This window comes from Ailuropoda melanoleuca, chromosome 7 (assembly GCF_002007445.2).
Source record: "Ailuropoda melanoleuca isolate Jingjing chromosome 7, ASM200744v2, whole genome shotgun sequence".
Lineage (NCBI taxonomy): Eukaryota > Metazoa > Chordata > Mammalia > Carnivora > Ursidae > Ailuropoda > Ailuropoda melanoleuca.
The window spans coordinates 40,643,841-40,660,741 of record NC_048224.1 but is presented as its reverse complement, the minus strand read 5'-3'; the positions used below and the strand labels follow the sequence as shown (position 1 = coordinate 40,660,741).

At 49.9% G+C, this 16,901-nt stretch overlaps 1 protein-coding gene across 1 annotated transcript in view; it reads right to left on the bottom strand.

The window, feature by feature from the left end:
• The window catches only part of BSPRY (B-box and SPRY domain containing), a 19,443-nt gene extending 9,839 nt beyond the window's left edge, over positions 1-9,604 (bottom strand). Inside the window, exons 1-2 of the mRNA XM_034663719.1 lie at positions 9,497-9,604; positions 6,100-6,198 (exon numbers count right to left, since the gene is read on the bottom strand). Coding sequence (XP_034519610.1) covers positions 6,100-6,198; positions 9,497-9,604 — 207 coding nt within the window. The remainder of the gene's footprint in view (positions 1-6,099; positions 6,199-9,496) is intronic.
• Positions 9,605-16,901: the final 7,297 nt, after the last annotated feature.

Below are 16,901 nucleotides of genomic sequence, written 5' to 3'. Positions count from 1 at the left end.
ATATATAATTTTTTTTTTTTTAAGATACAAAAGAAGGGTGCCTGGCTGGCTCAGTTGGAAGAGCATGTGACTCTTGATCTCAGTGTTGTGAGTTCGAGCCCCACGCTGGGTATAGAGATCATTAGAAAAAAATAAACTTAAAAAAAAAAAGATACAAAAGAGAAGACCAAAATACTAAAAGCTGGTTCTTTGAAAAGACTAGCAAAATAGACAAACCAGTGGCAACTTTAATCAAGATTAAGAACAACCTGGGGTGCCTGGGTGGCTCAGTTGGTTAAGCATCTGCCTTCGGCTCAGGTCATGATCTTGGGGTCCTGGGATCGAGCCCCACAAGGGGCTCCCCGCTTAGCGGGGAGTCTGCTTCTCCCACTCCCTCTGCCCCTCTCCCCTCTCCCCACTTGTACTCTCTCTAATAAATAAATATCTTTTAAAAAAAAGGGTTAAGAACAACTTTATGCCGTTAAATTTTAAAATAGACAAAATAAATAATTTATCTAGAGAAAAATTAGTAAAACCAAGGAAAAAGAAAGAACCCTTTAGTCATGGTGGGAAATGAATCAATAGTTAAAAATCCACCTGCAAAAAATCACACCAAGCTCAGATAGTTTTATAGGGGGTGTCACCAAATATTCTGGGCACAAAATAATTCCAATAGTAACACAAATTCCTCCAGTGAAAACGGTGAGTTCCCAACTCACTGAATAGGATTTATATAACCTCAGTACCAAAAACTGATAACGACTATACAGAAAATGAAATTCATAGGCTAATCTCACTCTTGAGTATAGACACAAAAATCCTTAACACACACACACGCGCGCGCACACACACACACACACACACACGCACAACCCCAAACTAAGATTCCAACCTCAGAAATTTTGTATAATGATGATACAAGGGGAAGGAGAGGAGGGAGAGAGGAGGGGGCTCAGTGATAAAAGGGTAGCATGAGGGATCCTTAGGATAGAACTGTTCTGTATCTTGGTTGTAGGAGAAGTCACATGAATCTACACGTGATAAAACTGCACAGAACTAAATACACACACAATGAGTGCACGTTAAACTGGTGAAATGTGACTAAGGTGAGTTGAATGGATGTCAGTGTCCTGGCGATGATCTATACTATAGTTAGGCAACATGTCATCATTGGGGAAAACTGGATGAAGGGCACAGGGGATACGGCTCTACGATTATTTCTTACAACTGGATGTGAATCTACAATTATCTCAAAATTTAAAGTTAAAAAAAAAAACCAACAACATAGGATCAAGCTTAGTTGGTTTCCCCAGGAATTGAGGATGGTTCAGCATTAGCAACTCTCGTTAATGTATTACCACGTTAACAGATCGATGGGGGACAATGCCATCTATAAACTGACAAACGGCATCAAGAACTTACAGCAAACGTGATAAATAGTGGAAAATAGAAGCAATCAGAAGAGAACTTGCACAAGCTCTGCCCACCCCACCCCCCACCGACCTGCACCTGCGCCCCTATACTCAGCCTTCCCTGTTTCTGTGGATGAATGCCCATGCTCTTGCCTACAGCTAACTCTCCATTTGTTTACTAGATCCCACCCCCCTTGGCTGTACCTGTTTATCCCCTTTTCTCCTTCACCATTAATTTTCCCCTACCAGACAGTGCCTACCAGCATACACAGAGTAATTTCTCCCATCTTAAAAATAAAACACCCTCTTGATCCCATATCCCCCTCTACTATCATCCCACTTCTCAGCTCTCTTCTTACAGCAGAGCTCCTCAAGGGCTGGCTGTCCTCTATGAGACCCACTCTTATCAGGCTTCCACCACTCTACAAAACACCCCCCCCATCACGACCTCCAGTGATGAACATGTTATTAAATCCAATGGCCCACTCTCATTTCTCACCTTACTTAACCTCTGCAACATGTGACATCCCACCTCCTTGAAACCTCTTGTGTGGACACAACACTCTTAGTTTGACTCCTATCTCATTCATTGCTCCCACCTTAGGGCTCCCACCTTGCCATTCCCTCTTTCCAGAACTCTTCCCCCAGATATCTGGCCCATTCCCTCACCTTCTGTCAATTTTGTGCAAATATCAGTACTTACTTAGGTCATTCCTGATCACAGCATACGCAACTGCAACCCCCACCCCCGTTCTCCACAAAGGAACAGCCTCCTTCCTGTGTTAAACTTCTCCGTAGCACCTTTCAACTTTTGACAGAGCTTGTATTTAATTGTTATTGTCCTTCCCTCAACACCCCCCTCAACCCTCAGTTAATGATGTAAGTTTCAAGAAAACAGGAATTCCCATGTGTTTTGTTCTAGACCACTGGTGCTTGGCATGTGGTGGGTACTCAGCAGATTTGTTAAATACATACATAAATGATGAAATGCGGTGAGTATACCCCCTGAAGTCGGCATCCGCTACACTCACTTCTATTCAACATTGTACTGAGGCCCTAGCCAGTGCTGTCAAGATGAGAAAATAAAAAGGATGAAGAAAGAGAGAAAGAGAGAGAGAGAGAGAGAGAGAGAGAGAGAGAAACCATCATGCTAAGAAAGGCAGGACTGGACACAGAATAGCTGCCTAGCCTCCTGGCAGCTTCTTCTTTCCTGGTTCTCGTCCCCTTCGGGTTCTGAGAGCCTTCTGTATCCTGCCAGGAAATTCCCTGTTTTTGCTCCAACTAGGTCAACTGGGTTTTGTTCTATACAATCAAAAGAACCTTGACGAAGACCATGCAAAGCCTGCTCCGTTGTCCAGGCTGGGGAAGGAAGGAGGGGATGTACAGAAAGAAATTCATAGCCCCGACCCGTGAGGGGCATACCTGACAGTGAGGGCATAGCGGCGGCAATGGGGGCAACAGGCTAAAGGATCAGCACTGGGGGGTAGCAGAAGGAGCAGCGGCCTGGGAGTCAGAGGATCCAGCGCCTGGATCTGACTCTGGCAGGAGGTTGTGGGTGTTGGGCAAGTCAATTAATCTCTAGGCGACCCATTTCCCCATCTGTAAACAGGGATGTGACTGCCCCCTACTGCGTAAGATTGTCATAAAGAATACTCCGCGTCAAAGTCCAGAGGTTATTTTATAAGTCAGGGGCTGACCATGAAATACGTAGATGGTGGAAGAAGCCTACCCTTTCTGATCCTTTACCCCCAGAAAGGCATTTTCCAGCAGTATTTGCCCCAGTGCGGTACCGGGAATGGTCCTCTCTGCCCAGACGGTTAAACCACGGCTCAGAGCGATGGGAAACCGACCTTCCTGGGCATCCGGCTTTGCTAGGAACACCGTGAGTCTGGGAGGTTGGGAAGGGATCCCAGCCTGGCCCATGCTCCTAAGGCTGGAGTCTTCTCCTAGGAGAGGTCCTGAGTGGAGGGGAAGGAGAACTACCTACCACTGCTCTCTGGTTCTTCCCTGGGAGGACCTCAGCCACATACTTGGTGATGCTGGCACTCTGAAACTGCAGCCTCTCACACTGGTCCACAATCTTGTTCTGCAAGACAAAGGACACCCATGGCGTCGTGATCCACGTTGGTCCATTCACTCCATTCCAATGATTCCCCCCCGCCTTTATCCCACCTCAGCCACTCGCACCCATGGTGACATCCCAGACCTCATTATTACTGAAAACTATGGCACCTCCAAAATCTTCATTTCAAGGCGCACACACCCTGACCACCACTCCCATCCTTCCAGATTACTCACTCTAGATTCTCCAGTCCAACCATTCTTCAGCTTAGTTGAAGTCACCAATACATTAGTCTTACCACGTTTCAGTGTCTATCACCCACCTTGCGGCCTCAGTTCCCTCCTTCTCCTGAAATCCATGGCCCCCGTGATAATCACTTTCCTGCATACACTCTGAGTGTTCCTTCTGACCCAGCCCCCTGGTTCTCCACACCTGAGCGGAAGAACATGGCTTCTCCAACTGCCCTTCCCTAAGTTAGCCCCTTAAACAGCACCAGCAATCATCAAGCTCATTACCCCAATCCAGACCCCCGGAGTTACTCTCCAACCTCGCATGTATCTAATCCCTCAGTGAGTCCCATCAGCCCTGACTCCACAGTCTCTCTCTCTCTCCTCTGGCCACTTCTGGTCACTTCCACTCTTGCTATTCTCCCCTGATGGTCAATATCTCTCACAGGAGCCGCTATGAGAGCCTCCTAACTGGGCTTGGCCTCCACAGTTAGCCACGGCCACCTTGTGTCAGGAAAAGAGGTCACGTCATGTCCCTCCTCAAAACCCTCCAGTGTCTTTCCAGCACACTCATAGTGAGATCAAGCTTCCCACTTTAGCCAGCAAGGCCCTGTCTGAAGAGACTCTGCCTGTGGCTCTGATGTCACCTCCTAGCACTCTCCTCACTGACTTTCTTTCTGTCCCATAAACACACCAAACTTGTCCTGACAACAACGNTCTCCCATCTTAAAAATAAAACACCCTCTTGATCCCATATCCCCCTCTACTATCATCCCACTTCTCAGCTCTCTTCTTACAGCAGAGCTCCTCAAGGGCTGGCTGTCCTCTATGAGACCCACTCTTATCAGGCTTCCACCACTCTACAAAACACCCCCCCCATCACGACCTCCAGTGATGAACATGTTATTAAATCCAATGGCCCACTCTCATTTCTCACCTTACTTAACCTCTGCAACATGTGACATCCCACCTCCTTGAAACCTCTTGTGTGGACACAACACTCTTAGTTTGACTCCTATCTCATTCATTGCTCCCACCTTAGGGCTCCCACTGCCATTCCCTCTTTCCAGAACTCTTCCCCCAGATATCTGGCCCATTCCCTCACCTTCTGTCAATTTTGTGCAAATATCAGTACTTACTTAGGTCATTCCTGATCACAGCATACGCAACTGCAACCCCCACCCCCGTTCTCCACAAAGGAACAGCCTCCTTCCTGTGTTAAACTTCTCCGTAGCACCTTTCAACTTTTGACACAGCTTGTATTTAATTGTTATTGTCCTTCCCTCAACACCCCCCTCAACCCTCAGTTAATGATGTAAGTTTCAAGAAAACAGGAATTCCCATGTGTTTTGTTCTAGACCACTGGTGCTTGGCATGTGGTGGGTACTCAGCAGATTTGTTAAATACATACATAAATGATGAAATGCGGTGAGTATACCCCCTGAAGTCGGCATCCGCTACACTCACTTCTATTCAACATTGTACTGAGGCCCTAGCCAGTGCTGTCAAGATGAGAAAATAAAAAGGATGAAGAAAGAGAGAAAGAGAGAGAGAGAGAGAGAGAGAGAGAGAAACCATCATGCCAAGAAAGGCAGGACTGGACACAGAATAGCTGCCTAGCCTCCTGGCAGCTTCTTCTTTCCTGGTTCTCGTCCCCTTCGGGTTCTGAGAGCCTTCTGTATCCTGCCAGGAAATTCCCTGTTTTTGCTCCAACTAGGTCAACTGGGTTTTGTTCTATACAATCAAAAGAACCTTGACGAAGACCATGCAAAGCCTGCTCCGTTGTCCAGGCTGGGGAAGGAAGGAGGGGATGTACAGAAAGAAATTCATAGCCCCGACCCGTGAGGGGCATACCTGACAGTGAGGGCATAGCGGCGGCAATGGGGGCAACAGGCTAAAGGATCAGCACTGGGGGGTAGCAGAAGGAGCAGCGGCCTGGGAGTCAGAGGATCCAGCGCCTGGATCTGACTCTGGCAGGAGGTTGTGGGTGTTGGGCAAGTCAATTAATCTCTAGGCGACCCATTTCCCCATCTGTAAACAGGGATGTGACTGCCCCCTACTGCGTAAGATTGTCATAAAGAATACTCCGCGTCAAAGTCCAGAGGTTATTTTATAAGTCAGGGGCTGACCATGAAATACGTAGATGGTGGAAGAAGCCTACCCTTTCTGATCCTTTACCCCCAGAAAGGCATTTTCCAGCAGTATTTGCCCCAGTGCGGTACCGGGAATGGTCCTCTCTGCCCAGACGGTTAAACCACGGCTCAGAGCGATGGGAAACCGACCTTCCTGGGCATCCGGCTTTGCTAGGAACACCGTGAGTCTGGGAGGTTGGGAAGGGATCCCAGCCTGGCCCATGCTCCTAAGGCTGGAGTCTTCTCCTAGGAGAGGTCCTGAGTGGAGGGGAAGGAGAACTACCTACCACTGCTCTCTGGTTCTTCCCTGGGAGGACCTCAGCCACATACTTGGTGATGCTGGCACTCTGAAACTGCAGCCTCTCACACTGGTCCACAATCTTGTTCTGCAAGACAAAGGACACCCATGGCGTCGTGATCCACGTTGGTCCATTCACTCCATTCCAATGATTCCCCCCCGCCTTTATCCCACCTCAGCCACTCGCACCCATGGTGACATCCCAGACCTCATTATTACTGAAAACTATGGCACCTCCAAAATCTTCATTTCAAGGCGCACACACCCTGACCACCACTCCCATCCTTCCAGATTACTCACTCTAGATTCTCCAGTCCAACCATTCTTCAGCTTAGTTGAAGTCACCAATACATTAGTCTTACCACGTTTCAGTGTCTATCACCCACCTTGCAGCCTCAGTTCCCTCCTTCTCCTGAAATCCATGGCCCCCGTGATAATCACTTTCCTGCATACACTCTGAGTGTTCCTTCTGACCCAGCCCCCTGGTTCTCCACACCTGAGCGGAAGAACATGGCTTCTCCAACTGCCCTTCCCTAAGTTAGCCCCTTAAACAGCACCAGCAATCATCAAGCTCATTACCCCAATCCAGACCCCCGGGGTTACTCTCCAACCTTGCATGTATCTAATCCCTCAGTGAGTCCCATCAGCCCTGACTCCACAGTCTCTCTCTCTCTCCTCTGGCCACTTCTGGTCACTTCCACTCTTGCTATTCTCCCCTGATGGTCAATATCTCTCACAGGAGCCGCTATGAGAGCCTCCTAACTGGGCTTGGCCTCCACAGTTAGCCACGGCCACCTTGTGTCAGGAAAAGAGGTCACGTCATGTCCCTCCTCAAAACCCTCCAGTGTCTTTCCAGCACACTCATAGTGAGATCAAGCTTCCCACTTTAGCCAGCAAGGCCCTGTCTGAAGAGACTCTGCCTGTGGCTCTGATGTCACCTCCTAGCACTCTCCTCACTGACTTTCTTTCTGTCCCATAAACACACCAAACTTGTCCTGACAACAACGTCTTTGCACCTGTTGCTTTCTCTGCGTCCAGCAGTCTCCTGGATATACAAATGGGTATATCCACGTATATAAAAGTCTTCTCCCCCACTCCATTCAGGGTCACCTCCTCGGAAGCCCTCCCTGACAACTCCCACACCCCATTCCCTAACTTTGCTTATTTTTCTCCCTTGCAGGTATCACTCCTCGGCCTTACATGACGGGTGTATCTTTCCCCCACCGCTGGAACACGAGCACCATGACTGACTTGTCGGCTATGGGCCACTACCTAGAGGAAAGTGCCTCCCACACATAGAGGCCCTGGATAAATATTTGTTGAACGAACATCCACTTCTGGGACCACAAGGGGTTCCGCGGTTCACATCTGCCAGAGCTGTGAGCGGACCCCGGAGAGCAGGGGAGGCTTTTAGAATTGAAGACGCTGAAGCCCACAGAAAAGTGACATGCCAGGCCCCTGCTTTTCCGCTCCATTTCTCCAGGTACTTGGACTCCTTCCTAGCCGACAGCTTCTCCACTGCTTCCCCTCAGAGCTTTGCCTGGGTGCCATCTGCCAAAAGGCAACTGGGCTCTTCTTCTAGGAGGCCCCTGCAAATCCTTCCCGCCCCACAGTCAGGAATTCGTCTGATGCTTCACTGGTCCAAATGCTAAGTGAAAGAACTGAGCTGACTGGGAGGAAGCTGTGATCACCACACACCGGAGGACTAAGGAAACCGAGCCCAACTACAGGACAAGAACCAGAAGGTAAGAGGAGTTGGTGAATGGTAACCATCTTACCCTGGGGCAAAATTCCTTTGCTGGCTAGAGGGATAGCAGAAGGAGTGTGGAAATGCCATAATATACTCAAAATTAGAGGGAGAAAAGGGCAAAAAAAACACCCTCCCTCCAGGCAAAGGAGATGACCGTGCTTAGGGCATCAGTAGGGTTCAGGGAAGGCGCCCTGGGCAGACTGCATTCTGAATCAAGCACCAGGCCTGCCACCCTGTCCTGGCCTTCACCCCCTTCCACCACTCAGATTCAGCTCTGATGGCAACTTCTTTTTTTTTTTTAAGGTTTTTACTGAATTCTCACACCCATTAGCACCACTTCCTCTCTCCACTGAAGCTAAGAGGTGGTTTTCTCAGGCCAAGTCAATGACTCCCTTGGTCTAGCTCCTGAATATGAGAAACCTCAGAGGAGTTACCGTACGGTTCTGGGCCTCAGTTTCCTCATCTGTAAAATGGAGGTAGGCTATCACTTCAAAAGTTTGGTTTGGATGGAGGGAGATGATGGATACTGAAGCACTTTGGAGCTCGCAAAGTTTCCATCCATTATGCAAGTTTATTACGCCACAGTATCCAAGTTCATTTTCATCGACACTATTGATGATGGATAGTGGTGACACGTAGGGCCAACCAGGAGCTTTCAGGTGTCACTGAGTAAGTGAATCCCTCCTGGCCAGTCAGGTGTGTTTATTACCCTGCAGCCTGAGTCCCCAGGGAGAGCCCTCAGGCCTCACAGGTGGGCAGAGCACGAGGGTGAGGCTGGGGAAATCAAGCGGCTTAATCAAATTGCAAGGAAATCCCCAGGGACCACAATTAGGGTGGAAGGAGGGAGGAAGGCCCAGGGTAACTTCGACTCCCCAGTTTCAGACCAAGGGCGCGTGGTGATGAAGGTGAGCTGCTTGGAGCTAAGCGGGAGCGGAGGCGGGGAGGAACTCTAGGCGAAGAGATCCAGCAGCAACCTCTTGAGATCCTACCCGCCCCCCTCCATTTACCCAGGTGGAACCAGTTTAGAGTACAGTCAAGGCCAAGCCCGAAAGGGAAAGAAATCACCTTACCAGGAAGCCTGAAGGGTGCATGAGGGGAGGGGCTTTGTGCCCAGGGGCTGAGGAGGGAGGAAGGCCGGCTTTTCTCTCTGGTCAGCTTCCACCAGGCGGGACGTGGGGCACACGTCGTCCCGGGCAACTGGAGCAGTGGAGCCGCATATACCCCAAGGTCAGGCCCGGCTCTCAACACCCCCGCCAACAAAGCAACGGAGGAAGAGGGGGCAGCTGGATCCGCCCCTATGTGGTAGACTAAAGAGCATTTCACCCATTATCTTCTGCCTGTCGCACAACCCCAATAAACGCGCGCTATTACTGCCCTCCAACTACAGATGAGGGCGCTGAGTTCAGAGACTTACGAGACTCCGAGGGAGGTGGGGAGGCGGCGGGATTCGAACTCACGTCCCCACGACTCCAGAGGCCACACCCTTAACCGCCTAGTTCCACAGCCAGTGCCACCGCGAAGCCTGGGCTCCGGGACCGGCCGCCGGGTCCCCGGCCGGTCCCTCTTGGCGCGCCACCCCGGCGTCCCCTCCCTCCGGAGACCCCCCTCCCGCCTTCCGGGGCCCCCGCCCGCTCACCCGCAGCTCTTCCGCGCGCTCCTCGGCCCGGCGGATGCGGTGCCCCCGGCAGCGGCCGCCCAGCCCCGCCNGCGGCCCCGACCCCGGCCCCGCGCTCTCCGCAGACATGGCCGAGCGCCCGGCGCCGCGCGCTCCACCTGTCGCAGGTGACTGCTGGGCGGGGCCTCCCCGACCCCGCCCCCGGGCCCCGACCCGCGGCCCCGAGCGCCCGCCACCCCAGCTTCCTAACCGCCTGCCTCCGCCGCAGGGTGGGCGTCCCCCGCCTTGGCGCCCCGGTCCCCGCCGCGACCTCCGCGCAGGGTCCGCCGGCTTCGGCTGTCTTTGTGATTTTCTGCTGAATTAAGTCTCCCTGTATGCGCGTTAATTTTATGACAAACATAAAACAGCAAGTATTAATGTGACCGTAGGAAACTTAATTGAGCACTTACTAAGTGCCAGACTTCTGCTAAGCGCCTTAAAGCGTTTTCTCATGTACTACAACAGCCCTTTTGGAGAGGCAGCTCTAGACAAGTAGCTTGAAGATAGGTTCTGGCGTTAGGTTGCCTGGGTTCAAATCCCATGTATCTGTTCACAGGCAGAGCACCCTCAGTGGCCTCAGCTGTAAAGTGGGGATACCGTGGGTACCTGCCCCCACAGACCTGGGCTTAAATGATTAGACAGGATCCGGAGCACAGACAGCGGCTGCAATTGCTAAGCGTCTGTTAATAGTACAAGGAAGGTACTACTAATGATCCCCGTTTTTATGGAGGTTAAGTAACTTGCAAGGAGTCACAGTTACTAATTGGTAGCAATGAGATTGGAATTCAGGACGTTTGATTTGTGGCTCATATGGTTAATAATGCTTTTAATTGCATATTAAGGTCCAACGAGGAACATTTGTATTAGGCTGATTTCCCCAAAGTATTTACGACCAAATTTTCCTCATTTGAAACTTTTTTTTATAACTAGTATTGAAAAAACTAATGCATGTTTACTGAGGAAAAGAGAATATGCAAGTAAACGCATGGATGGAACAGCCATCCCCAGAAAAAGCCGCTGCTGCTATGTGCTGGCGCTGCCTTGGGGCTTTTTTCTTAGGATCTCGTAAATCAGTCTAAGCCCAGATTAAACCCTCCACTGGGGCACCAGTCCAGCCAGCCTGGGCATACAAGGAGAACGCTGTCCCCCAGCCCCCAAACTCCATCTTAGGAGGTCTTGGCAGAGGCCTGAGGAGAGAACTCAGCCAAAGGGAGAAGGGGCCAGGCCTTGGGGGTCAGAGGGTATTCTAAATTCATTGGGACTGAACACCTGTGAAAGCCAAACCCTAAAGAGAAGCATCACGATATCCTGCAGTACTTAGGGGCTGAGGCACCCGTACCCCGAGGTCCCTCTAAGTGACAACTGCACAAAGGGAAGAGAAAGATTCCCTTCTGTCAGCCCCTTCAGCTTCAGCCCCTGAGGGCGAGGATAGCTGATAGCCCTAGAGCTCTGCCACTGAAAACTATGGGACCTGGGTCAGATCATTTAGTCCCTCTGGGCCTCAGTTTCCTCATCTCTAAAATGGGGGTGAAAATACTGTCTACCTCTGAGGACTGTTTCAAGAATTAAACAAGATGTTGTCTGCAAGTGCTGAGCTTGGGTGTATGGTATACAGTAGGGGCTAAGAAATGTTTTATTGTATGTGTGAGGATCTGTAAATACACTTGTAGCAGGTTTTCAGAATGTGAATTGTGTAAGGTTCTTTGGCAAGGGGAGTGCTGCGTTGCTGGCATCAAAAGTCGTTTCTGGTAGGAGGGTGAAGGCTTCATAATGGCACTTACACTCTTCTGGGGGTGGGGCTGGAAATGGGCCACCATAACTAGAGATTGTGGTTAGAATTTTTTTGTTCTAAGGGCTGGGGGGTGGGGAGGGCTCTCAAGCCTTCTGGTAGGAACAAAGAAAACAGAAGTGATTTTGTGTGAAGGAAAAGAGACTGGAGAGCAGGGGGAGGAAGGAGGGGTTAAGGTCCTTGGGGAAAGTGGGGCCCCTTCACTGGGTGTGGCCCTGGAGCAGTCAGTGGCCCTCGGAGGGCTGGAGTCAGGGAAGCAGTAGCAAAATCACCAGAAGTACTTCTGGGCCGAGGACTAGGAATTGCAAGGGGCTTAGGTGGGAACGGATTTACTTTTATAGAATGAGGATCATCGGGCACCTGGGTGGCCCAGCTCCGCGAAGCGTCTGCCTTCTGCTCAGGTCATGATCCCAGGGTCCTGGGATCCAGTCCTACATTGGGCTTTCTGCTCGGTGGGGAGTCTGCTTCTCCCTCTGCCCCCTCCCCCTACCTCCCACTCATGCTCACCCTCCCAAAAATAAATAAATAAAATCTTAAAAAATTAAATCGAGTGGGGATCATCTGTTCTGGCACTCGGGCTGAGCTGGGCTGGAACTGAAGAATCAGCCCCTTCTCTTAAACCTGCGTGTGCCTGACATGAGTCCCCACCAGAGGCCTCTGGATACTCAGAAACTCCCAAGTGACGGCTCTCAGGCCTTCACAGGCTTCAGAATCACCCAGCACTGCTAGGAAGAGGAATTGTGAAGCATTCACGCTTTCAGATAAGATTCTCAGTCACTAAATCTGGGGTGGAGCCGGGAATCTGCCGGTGTAGCAGTCGCCCTGAGGCTGGACTGCAAATGAGCTCTCTGACCGCTTCTAGAGACACCACTTTAAGGCAAGGATGACCCTTTAGCAGGGAGTGAAGTCTCTTCAAGGCGTGGAGACCAGCATACAAAACAAAACAAAAAAGGAAAGAAAAAAGAAAAAATAGAAAACATTGCTCCTAGTACCAGTTTTTGTTTCGGTCACATAAACATGGACACGCATGAGCACTGGGGTTGTATTTCCTATTGAGAGTCAAGGTCAAAGAGTTTGAAAGCTGCTGCCCTAAAGTGACCTCTGGAGCCTTGGTGGGAGGTGAGGGCTGTCCTTGAACTTTGGGGCTTGCTTAGAACGCCCTGAGCTGGGGACAGAGAAGAATGGACACTTTTGTTACATTTTAGTCATTCAACAGATTTATTGACCATCTACCTATGTGCCGGGCCCTATTTAAGACGCCGAGAATACAACCGTCAAGTAGAACAAAGTCTACTCTCTTGAGCAAATAAAATAAACAGACATGTCATATAATGTTGGTAAGTGAGAAGAGCTGCATGAAAACTACTCAAGCGTATAGGTAGAGGGAGGTGCTGATCTAGAAAGGACGATGGAGGAGGTCTCTGGGAGGAGTAGCACTACAACGGAATAGAGACAGCCAGCAAACCGTGAGAAGATCTGGGGAAGGAGCTTTCCAAGCAGGGGAACGAGCAAGGGCCATGAACTCTGCTTGCCCCCTCACCAAGGGACCATACACAATTTGCATTCTGAAAAGGTGCTACGAATATATTTACAGGTCCTCACAGACATGGTGGACGATCCTTTAGCCCCTTCCGCCTGACACAGGTGGGAACATGTCCAGGCGGCTTTTACGCAGCAGGCTTGAGCAATGGAAACCTGAGTAAGGCAGAAGGGCCCACGGTGACCACCAGCAGAAAGCAAACAGGTTCCTTAAGTGCCCCACCTCAGAAGACCCATAGGCCCTAACTAACCAATGGGCTCCTTCCAACTGGGCCCAGGTACCAAAGCAGGAAAATTCCATACATTCCCATACTTCCTCACGCCATGTAACTGCAGCCCCCCTACCCCCCACTGCCTCCTGGCAGACAGTCTCTCCTTTGCTGTCCTGCCTGCTGCTCCCTTGCAGTATATTCAAAAAACTTCTAAAACTTCTATCTCCTTTGTTCTGCCCTGGGTGAATCCTTTCACCACCAGCCTCCACCCGATAGGTCGCCCCACAAAATGTATTTATTTTTATAAAATAGGGACTATCTCTGTACAGTCTGCCCTGTAACCTGACTTCTCACTTGTCTTTTTATGCTATTTGGTTTGGGTTATTTTTTTTTTTTTAACTTTTTTGTAGTGAATATTTGGGAAAGTCTACTGGAAAGGACTGTACCTCCCTGGGCTTCACGCTCGGTCAGGCCTGCTCTTGGACCGCAGACCCAGCCCTCCTCTGTCTGTCCGGCCAGAGGCCCTGGCCTATCGCTGATCCCACCTCACCCTGTCCCCACTCCTCCTTCCTCCTCAGACCCTGAGGCCACCAAAGTCTCCAGTGTCAGGGCTGGAAGTCATCTGACCAGGGCTTGTATGGTTTCTTGTATGGAGTAGCAAGAAGACTATCAACCCTGTGGCTTCTTTTCTGTGTGACAGAAACAGCCGAAACCGTCACCTTTAGGAAGGGCTTGGTAGCCTGCCAGTGTAGACAAACTTAGACCGCACGGTTCCCACATGATTAAGCCCGGGCCCCTGAGGAGAGAGTCCTCTCTCTGCCTGGGCCTGACCAGTCTGGACCGAATGAGATTCGTCTCCAGTGGGCTCTTAGGAGCAGCCCATTTCACAGGAGGGACAAGTTACGTTGCTTACATCCATAGATTCTGCCTTGTATCTTTTTTTTTTTTTAAAGATTTTATTTATTTATTCGACAGAGATAGAGACAGCCAGCAAGAGAGGGAACACAAGCAGGGGGAGTGGGAGAGGAAGAAGCAGGCTCATAGCGGAGGAGCCTGACGTGGGGCTCGATCCCATAACGCCGGGATCATGCCCTGAGCCGAAGGCAAACGCTTAACCACTGTGCCACCCAGGCGCCCCTCTGCCTTGTATCTTAACTGGCTGTCTCCGATTGTCATCCTTCTTGCTGTTTATTCAAAAATATTCAATGTGGGGCACCTGGCTGACCCAGTCGGTAGAGCATACAACTCTTGATCTTGGGGGTATGATTCGGAGCCCCATATTGGGTGTAGAGATTACTTTTGAAAAAAAAAGATTAAAAAAAATAATCAATGAGCATCTACTGTGTGCTACTGTCCAGTACCACAGTCGCTAGCCTACTAAAGTTACATTAAAATTAAATGCAATTTAGGGGCACCTGGGTGGCTCAGTTGGTGAAGTGCCTGCCTTCGGCTCAGGTCATGATCTCAGGGTTCTGGGATTGAGCCCCACATGGGGCTCCCTGCTCAGCAGGGAGTCTGGAGTCTGCTTCTCCCTCTCCCATCCCCCCCCCCGCTTGGTGCTTGCTCTCTATCTCGCTCTCTCTCTAATAAATAAATAAGTCTTTTTAAAAAGTTACAATTTAAAATTCAGTTCTTCAGTTGCACTCTAGCCACAGTTCAGGTGCTCAGTAACCACATGTCAGACAATGCAGACAGAACATTTCCATCATAGCAGAAAGTTCTCCTGCAGTGCTGTGCTAGACCTTGTATTAGACACCAGCAATAAATACAGGTGTAAAGAAGACGCTGTCACTGCCCTTCTGGAGCTCAGAATCAAGTGAGAGAAACCAGTAAATGGAAAATCACACTATGTTAAGGCAAGTGTGGGGGCCTTGGAAGCACAAAGGAAGGGTAGCTAACTCAACCTGGAGGAAGAGGGGAATGGTTAGGGAAGCCCTGAGGGTAGAGAGGGAGATGGCCTCTAAGCTGAGGATGCACAGTTAGCAGACACACAGGTGAGGGGATGTAGGGGAGATGCCCTGGGCAGAGGACACACCATCTGCAAGGATTCAAAGGCAACAGCGAGGTGAGCCAAGAAGCTGTAAGTAGTTTAGCCCATTGAAAGCTACAGTGTGGGTACCAGAGGTGGGAGATGAGGCTAAAGAGATATAGACCAAGCCTTACTGACCTAGGGAAGGAATTTGGACTTAATCTTGAATATTATTTCTTGTCTGTAAGAAACCACCCCAAAACTTAGTGGGTTAAAAGGACAACTGTCTATTTGATCATCATTCTGTGGGTTGGCAAATTGGGCTGGGTTCAGGTGGGCTATTCTTCTGATGGTTACTAGTGTCTTTGCAGTCATCTGATGGTTCATTTAGGACTGGATGGTCTAAGATATTCTCACTCACATGTTGACCCTGAGATGTTAGCTATTGGAGGGGCCATGTGCCTTAAACAGACTAGACTGGGCTTCTTCCCATGGTGGCAGTGTGTCCAAGAAGATGAGAGCAGAGACTACAAAGCTCTTTGAGGCTTAAACCCGGAAGTAGCCAATGTCACTTCCACCACATTTTATTGGTCAATATAAGTTACAAGACCAGCCCTGATAACAGAAGCTACAAAGAATTTTCACACTCTGGCATGATCTTGGCCTGAACCAAGGTGGTGGGTAGAGAGAAGTGGACAGATTTTTTTTTTTAAGGCTATTTCAGGGGCAAAATTAAGAAGTCTTGGGGTTTGTTCTGGCACAAGGAAGAGAGAGTGAAGTTACAAATGACTCCAAGATCCTTGGCGTGGGTGACTGGTGAGTGGTAGTGCCCAGCACTCAGAGGGAAAAGAGGAAGAACAGGTTTGGGGGGAAGATGATGTTTTCAGTATGAGTCACAGCCAGGTGGAGATGGACAGAAAGCAGGTGGATATACAGGTGTAAGGAGAAGTCTGGCTAGAGATACCAGTTTGGGAGTCTCAGGTCCCTCAAGCCTAAAGCATCTTCTAGAAGAGCTACATCTTCAGAGCTGGAAAATCTTGAGGGCAGGGATCAGGCAAGTCAACTCTGTAGCTGCACTGAGCCTAGCCCAGTGACTCAGGGCAAAACAATCAGTCTCTCCTGGTTGAAGGTTGCCAGGTTGTTGTGGGCAAAGGGATTAAGCTTGTAGGGAGAGCCTTGGGCTCTGAACTAAGATCGGTGTTGTGGGGGTAGATCCCAGCTCCTGTCAGGACCAACAGGACAGACTCAGAAAGTAATGAGTGCATCATCACCGAGGGAGATCAACAGGGGCTAAAGGAACCCCCATCAGGAATGCTGTGGAGGGTATTGCCTCTTTGCGTTGGAAGATAGACCCAATGGCCAGCCCTAATATTCTGTGAAGGTAATCTTCTCTTACCACCCCTACTCCTGTTCCCACAGGCATCCAACTTTCAGAAACTCCACAAGTCTTCATTGAAGGCAGTTTTGCTGGGAGATCAGCACTGCAGCAGGTCCCTTCTGGGTGCAAGAGAAATGTTGGCTCGGATCTCATTCATTCATTCATTCATTCATTCATTCATTCATTCATTCAACATTCAACAAACCCTTACTCTACACCAAACCCCGTGCACTAGGAATACATTAATGAATAGACTCTAGTCTGGAAGCAATGTACCTGCAGCTGCTGTTAGTTTCTGGAACTGTCTTCCCATTGGATCTCAAGAAGGTATTGAGGGGTCTCTTTGCTGTGGTGCTGGGCTGTAACGGTTTGATGAAAGAAAGAAAAAGAAAGGAAGGAAGGAAGGAAGGAAGGAAGGAAGGAAGGAAGGAAGGAAGGAAGGAAGGAATAGGACTGGGGGGGGGGGGGGGGGGGGGGGGGGACCTGGGGAAGTGTCCAAA